The sequence below is a fragment of the Gigantopelta aegis genome, unplaced genomic scaffold (genome assembly GCF_016097555.1).
Source record: "Gigantopelta aegis isolate Gae_Host unplaced genomic scaffold, Gae_host_genome ctg5366_pilon_pilon, whole genome shotgun sequence".
Lineage (NCBI taxonomy): Eukaryota > Metazoa > Mollusca > Gastropoda > Neomphalida > Peltospiridae > Gigantopelta > Gigantopelta aegis.
The window spans coordinates 1693-9356 of record NW_024534371.1 but is presented as its reverse complement, the minus strand read 5'-3'; the positions used below and the strand labels follow the sequence as shown (position 1 = coordinate 9356).

Below are 7664 nucleotides of genomic sequence, written 5' to 3'. Positions count from 1 at the left end.
TTGGAGCTTGGTGTGATTTATCTTCATAATTCAAGACACCATTATAGAGACTGAACCATGAGAGAAACTTGAAGTAGATATGAACATCAAACCAATAAATAGAAAGGAAGTACCATTAATCCATTGATTACATCTACCTTGAGGAAATGACAAGATGGATGTCTTTGCTAAACGCTTCACGTAATCTCCTCCAGCCATATATTTTTCTAATGGTTTTAAAGTTATATTTAGGACAAGGAGAAACATGGTCATTATCATGTAGTAACCATAAAGCATTTGATGATTGAACTGAGTCTCGTTTTTCAAACATTACTTTATAAAATGTCTTCACGTCAATAGCTATTCTGTTCATTATACAGGAACCCATTTTTGTCATCATGAGGTGTTCCATAACAAATAACACGATCTGATGTCTCACCACAAACTGATGTTTGAAGTGGAAACTTGAGTGAAAAAAAATTCATTACAAAATGATTCCTCCTTCCAGTCTTTTCTAGTTATATTGTCAGAAATTAGTGACTTATTATTTCTTAAATAAATTTTTTCGATAGAGAGTCATTTTTCACTTTTGCAGCAGGAGAGTGATTTTTAATTAAAGCTATATTAATAAGTATCACAACAAAGAACGTAAAACAGTCCCACAAGTAAAACAATTCTGGAATATTGTCGAAACATTTAGAGAACAATCCGCTCAGTACTAGTCTTCAGTCTTCAATATAAAAACAAAGAGAGAAAAAAAAGATAACTCGTGATTATTATTGTTGGTGTGGCTAATTTTGGTGACGATTGGTCCACGTGGTGTTATTAATATGGGCGATAGTTACAAAGATCTTGACCCAGCAGTTAGACTTCGTATACGTCGAGTGGTAACAACGTCTGCTGTTTGGGGCTGGTCTGTTGGTAGTGAGTACGGCAATCTTCTAGTTTCCAAGCCTTATCTCGATAAAAGAAGGGAAGAGAGATCAAAACAGCCCGGATATCACCCATTAGTCACGCGTAAAGACTTGCCTTCACCCTCTCAAAGTAAGAACAGTGTACATTATGATAGTTATAATTATGTGTCTGAATAGAGTAGAAAAAATGGAGGGACATCAATTAGAATTAGATCCTGATCTATTGAAGTACCTAATTAACTTACTAGAACCTGCTTGTGTAAGATGTACATTACATCATTATGATGTCATTGATATATATTTTAGAAGCATCTTTTGTTTGACATGGATCAATGTATCGCATTATTAAAACAAACATTAGCCACTCCCCCTCCACATACTACATTAAGAGTGAATTCATTAAAATATTCTTCACAATATATTATGGATTATATACAAGATGATGTCATCAAGGTAATGATGACAGAAATTGTGAGGTCTTTGTAAGCTGCCTTAGTTTTACAGAGAAAGAGGCGTAGCTGCTCCAATCATTATAACTCATTCTGATCTCAATGATGTCATACTCATTTTCTGCTGTGGGCCCTCAAGTTGACATTGTTCCTGAAAGCAAGTCAGTTCTTGTTGGCTCATTGTGTGGGCTAGCTGTCCTCCGTGGAGCTGATGTATATGCTCCAGGTATTGTAGGTGCTCCACGAGGTCAGGTTGTTGTCAGCAACAATATCTTTCACTAGTTCTATGCACAGTAGATTTAGTTGTGGGGAGAGTGTTAGTGTCTATCTTGATATGGGGACCATTGTCAAAGAGGATTAGCTGTACAATATGATGGACCTAGAGTTTTTATTGGTAATGAATAGCACTTCAAAAACAGGTTGGACTGGTTTAGTCCATCAGCTAAAAACAGGTTAGATTGTTTATGGCAATTCACTCTGGGAACATTGTTTTGTAGTGGTGTAGCTGTTAAAATGACCTGTCCACTTACGTAGCTCCTTCATTAAATTCCTATGAATTGTCTGATGTTCTATTTTCTCAAATTTACCATCTATTTTAGTATCACATGTCCTATCTCCTCAACACAATGAACTTGTTATAGATATGTGTGCAGCCCCAGGAGGGAAAACAACTCATTTAGCTACCCTCATGAGAAACAAGGTAATGTATTATACACAATAGTGAATGGTTTGAGTTATCTTTACATCAATAGGGATTTTAATAGCTCTTGACAAAACATCTCGTAAGTGTCCACTCTTACAACATAATATAGATCGTTTCCATATCACTAATGTACATTGTTATACTTATGATGCAACTAAAAGTTGCTCGATGACTGCACAAATTTTACCATGTAAGTTGAAGTGGGACTATTATATTATATAATGCTCAGTGCCCCATAGACCACCATATTCTCCTAATACATTCGATAAAGTGTTACTCGATGCTCCTTGTAGTGGTCTTGGTCAGCGACCACAATTCAAGTACCCTTTGAAACTCAAACAGTTTAAATCTTATCCAGTATATCAGCAAATGTTGTTACATCAGGTGATAATCATGTGATTATCATATGATAATCATACTTGTATATAGGCTGTACTATTATTAAAACCTGGTGGTACATTGTTATATTCAACATGTTCTCTATCACCTGAGGAAAATGAAATGCAAGTCAACTGGGTACTTCAAACGTTTGACACAATTGTCCTCGATACACAAGTAGGTGTGTCTATTGCTGTGACCACCCACCTATTATTTTTGCTAGACACCATATCTTGGATATCCAGGTTTACCAGGATATGGTTTAGATAAAGATCAATGTTGTAAAGTACAACGATTTGGACCATTAAAATGGTTCCAATCATTAGGAAGTAGTAGTGATAATAATAATGATACTATTGGATTCTTTATTGCTAAATTTGTTAAGATAAAAGTTAATTAATATAAGTAATTATTAATGGGGCGTGTCCACGTGAGCAGTCACAGGGCTCGAAGTCGACGTACAAGATGCCAGGAGGTAAAAGTGGTGCTAGACAAAAGAGTAGACATGTTAAAGCTAAGAAACAGAAGAAAAGATTTATGAGAGCTAAAGATCCTATTCAGGCTGTATTTATGTGGGGTATACATCACAGTGTAAGAAAGGATATATTACAATAATTATAATTGTATCTCACTACTTTAGATCAATGAGATTATGTCACAACCTGAACCTTCTCTATTGTTAGAAGAAGACTTTAAAGCTTTCAGTAAAATTAGAGTTGAAAATCAGTATTATAATAAGTAAGAAAAATTATAAAATTACCAAATAATTTTAAACATTATTTATTTAGGGAATATTTACCAGGTCACTTCAAATTTAAAGAATATTGTCCTTTTGTTTTTCATGACTTGAGAAAACGTTTTAGAATTGATGATACAGACTATATGGTATATTTATTATAATAGTATACTAGCAATATATTTTATGTTTTATAGAACTCACTCTCCAGACATCATTTAAACACCTATTGATAGTCCTGGGCGAAGTGGTGCCAACTTTTTCCTCACCAGTGATAAAATGTTTGTTATCAATCCTTAAGTAGTGAAGAGGTGGCATTATTGCATCAGATCTTACAGCCATATCATGCTGTGAGGTGTATATTGTGTCTTATAGTAATTACATCCTTTTTTCTTAGCATATTGTAACAAATGATGGCTATACGTTTATTGCCACATTACATGGGAATGTACAGATGACTGTTAATAATGCAGAAACCTATTGGATTGTCATGAGAAATATTTTAGCTCTCAAGTTAAAGTTCACCTCAGTTTTGACTTGAAAGGTTCTACAGTAGACAGAGCTGCTAGCGATAAAGAAAAGGTACACACACTCACATACATACTCAGAGAGACAGAGATTGAATGAATTTATTAGGCAAAAAAACAAGTCCAACACTCAAAGACAATGATTTTCACTCAAATGGAAGCCAAGATCATGATAGGAGATGAAGCAAAAAACTGTCTTCTTGTCAAAACTAGAAAGTGATGTTGCTGTGAGCTCTTCTTTCTCTTTTAAGTTGTTTTACACTCTCTTTCTCTAGTTATTACAAAGTCTTAATTTAATGGACTACAGTTTATTAGTTGGTATAAATGACTGCACACTACCACAATCCGATTCAGAAGATGAAGAAGATGACGATGAACTGGGAGCCTCTGGTGATGAATTACAAGATGAACCAAATTCTCCTACATCACCAGCCATTGTGGCTGAACTAGGAGAAAGTAAGGATGCTACCAAGTGTCTATTATATTTAACATATTGTGATTAGATGAAGGGTTCGGTTTTAGAATCGGAAACTCCAGCTATTACCAGAAGAAGTGGAGACTACAGGAACATCCCCTCCCAAAGGAGAAAGTACGCCATCACCCGATGAGGTCATTGAAAGTAAGAGTGAAGAGGTGTGGCCTCTTTTTAGCTTTTGTTTTTTAGAATCAGGAAGTAGTCCACCGGGGCCACACCCATCACATATCGACCAGCTGTTGTTAGCGGAGAAAAAGCAGTTGGACTAGCTAAAACAGATGGGGTATTTTTCCTGTCATTGACAAAGAAATTGATGTATTTGCTATACCCAGTACAACAGGTAACATATCTAATTTTTAATATAATAATGTCTAACTCATTTTTAGAAACTAAACCTCAAATTTATTTCATGGCAATTATTGATGTTCTGACAAATTATGGATCTAGAAAGAGAGCTGCTCATGCTGCAAAGACGATGAAACATGGAGTAAGTTGCTCTGTGATGTAATCATGTGTTACATTCTCTTATAGCAAGGAGCAGAGATATCCACTGTAAAACCGGAACAATATGCACGACGATTTTTAGAATTTATGCAAAAAAAGTATTGAGTAATGACAATTTCTTGTTATTCTTTTTGTTTACAATGTATTTCCGTGTGCATTTGTGGTTTGTATTTCAAGATTAATGTGTTTTTTTTTATGAAAATAACGTCAAACAATACTTCTAGCCAACCCGACTCACTTTAAAATAAGTCTACAAAAAAAGGCGTGGCTGACATGCAAGAGGTCACTATTGTATTGACAACGCAGCAAAGACAATGAAAGCGCTTCGAAAGAAATCCTGCATTTCATTGCTTGTCTTTTTGATTGTAGTCGTTGGTTTCGTTGTCATTGTATGGAAATATGACTGGTCTCCAAAGGCTCTCAACGATGTCGTTAATGGAGTTGATCCAGTACACCCTAGATCATTACAAGTAATGCCGAGGGCGATGACTATAATGTTCACTTTGACTACTACTGGAAAGTAGCTATGAATGATAGTAACCAATTTGAAGACGGACCTCGTCATTTTAGGAGGCCAAGGAGACGTAGGGCGAAGGGAAAACGTCGTCGTATAGGAGCTAATACAAGTGCAGTTCTTCCTCCTTTGAATATGACAGGAACATCATTAACACCAGTCTTGAAGAACAGACTTCCTCGCTATTTTATAATAGGTTTTGCCAAGACAGGTACTAAAGCTCTTTATGAAGCGTTGAAGATGCACCCTCAACTGGATGGACCCGCCAGAGAAATGAGATATTTTTACAGATCATTATAATCGAAAACTCAACTATTATCTCAAAAGAATACCTAATCCATCTCAAAATGGTTTATACTATTGAAAAGAGTCCAGACTATATTTTGTCTCAAGATTCTGCTGTACGGATAAAGGAGGCAGCTACAGTAACAGGTCACAATGTGACAGATTTAAAATTTATTGTAATGTTACGTAATCCTGTAGTCAGAGCTGTATCTGAATACATTGAACTGCAAGTATGGAGCAGTTTAAATAGCCGACCAAAACTGCCACCTTTCTCGGATCTAGTGCTGACACAAACAGGAGATATTGATGGTAATTTAAAGTCATCAATAACAGTTGTTATAGCTATTATATTGAGAGGTGGTTACAACAATTCCATCGTGATCAAATCTGTTTTGTCAATGGAGATCAATTTATTACAGACCCTTATAAAGAAATCAAAATATTGGAGAAATGTCTTAATGTAACTTCATATTTTTTACAGAGCCATTTTGTGTATGAGACAAAGAAAGGATTCTATTGTTTTAAAAAAGTTATTGGTGACCCATTGATATGTATGAACGGAGCAAAAGGAAGACCACACCCATTTGTTGACGAGAAGATTATTGAGAAGCTAAAACATTATTTTCAACCTTGGAATGAAAAATTGTATTCTATCGTAAATAGACACTTTGACTGGGAGACAAGTACGAAGTATTGATAACATCTTAATAAACATTGAAAACGATATTAGCAAAACATTATTATTTTTTTATATGACACATGTACAAACATAATCATCACATTATATATTTTATTGTATACAATAACTTTAATGTAGTCAACAAATCAGCAGAATTGTTAGGGATAATTTGGAGAATAAAGTTGCCCCTTAATTCTCTGCATTAAATGGTCATCTTGAACCCAATCAGGTCCTCTTCCTTCTTGTTGAAATTGTTGTACTAGTCTTTTCCGCCATTTGAGAAGTTCATCCTTCCATGTTGGATCTTGGGCCAAATTTGTCATTTCTCCTGGATCTGTTTCCAAGTTGAAACAATTGTTCATCTCCAAAGTAAGCCTCATAGATATATTTGATCATTCCATTGGTAAGGGCATTCCAGTGATTCGTTGCATTATAACAGATATCGTGTTCTAAATCAATGAATTGACGCCACTTGACATTATTGTTAGAGTCACGAAGAAGCTGTAGCAAAGAGCTACCATTTAAAGTTACATCATGTAGTTGATGTATATTAGCAGCATCAAGAAATGTTGGAAAGATATCTCTCAGTTCTGTGACATCATTTATAGTAGAGCCTCGAGGTACAACTATACTATGGTCCATAGAGGGAGGCCATTGTAATAACATTGGAATATGAGCTGAGCCGAAATAAGGATAGCTTTTCCTCCAGTGATAATGATCTCCCCATCATATCTCCATGATCTGCTGTGAATAAAACTAGTGTATCATTAAGGAGGCCTTTAACTCTAGCACTGACATAATCTCTCCAATCCATTCGTCAACAATGATACACTCCCATAATAAGCTTGACGTGACTTTTTCACTTGATCTATTCCTAAATCTCCACACCAAATACCAGGAGAAGGAGTATTATTATAATGAAGTGCATAACGTTGGTCCCAATTTCCTCCTTGGTAAGGATGAGGCATATTATCTAGATTATAACGATCAAGCCACCTCTGAGGAGGGTCATAAGGACTGTGGGGACGATGAAATGAGACCTTAAGAAAAAAAGGATTAGATTTGTTGTAATGAGTGATGTAGTCAACAGCTGCACGTCCACCCAAGCTGTTGGATGGAAGTACTCCGGTAGAGCATATGGGCGTCCACGATAATCATTAAATGTTAAACCTGTAGCCATAGGATCAACCCCCGGGAGCTCATTTTTTGAACCATTGATCATAATCATCTAATTCTGAACCTTTGCTCAAGTCCATCATAAAGATAGGTAGCATTATAACCATGAGGAACACCTTCATTTTTTAGTTTTGTTCCAACCAAAGTGATCTTTACCAATTGAATAGGCATAGTATCCATTAGTAGACAAAACACGAGGCATTTCAAAAGCCATACTGATCTGCAATAGCTCCATAACCTAACATACCATGATACCAAGGAGATAGCCCCGTGAGAATAGCTGCTCTAGCTGGAGTACAAGTTGGAGTGGAGCTAAAGGCATTAGTAAATCTAACACCATCAGCT

The 7664-nt window shown here is 35.8% G+C and overlaps 1 protein-coding gene and 1 pseudogene across 1 annotated transcript; both read left to right on the top strand.

Moving 5' to 3' along the window:
• The first annotated feature begins 809 nt into the window (after positions 1–809).
• On the top strand, positions 810–4430 carry LOC121366343 (annotated as a pseudogene).
• Positions 4431–5526: 1096 nt separating this feature from the next.
• LOC121366342 (heparan sulfate glucosamine 3-O-sulfotransferase 6-like) lies at positions 5527–6119 on the top strand (the record flags this gene model as incomplete). Its single annotated transcript, XM_041490827.1, has 2 exons — positions 5527–5694; positions 5946–6119. Coding segments are annotated over exons 1-2 (342 nt in total), but the record flags the coding sequence as incomplete, so codon positions are not given.
• Positions 6120–7664: the final 1545 nt, after the last annotated feature.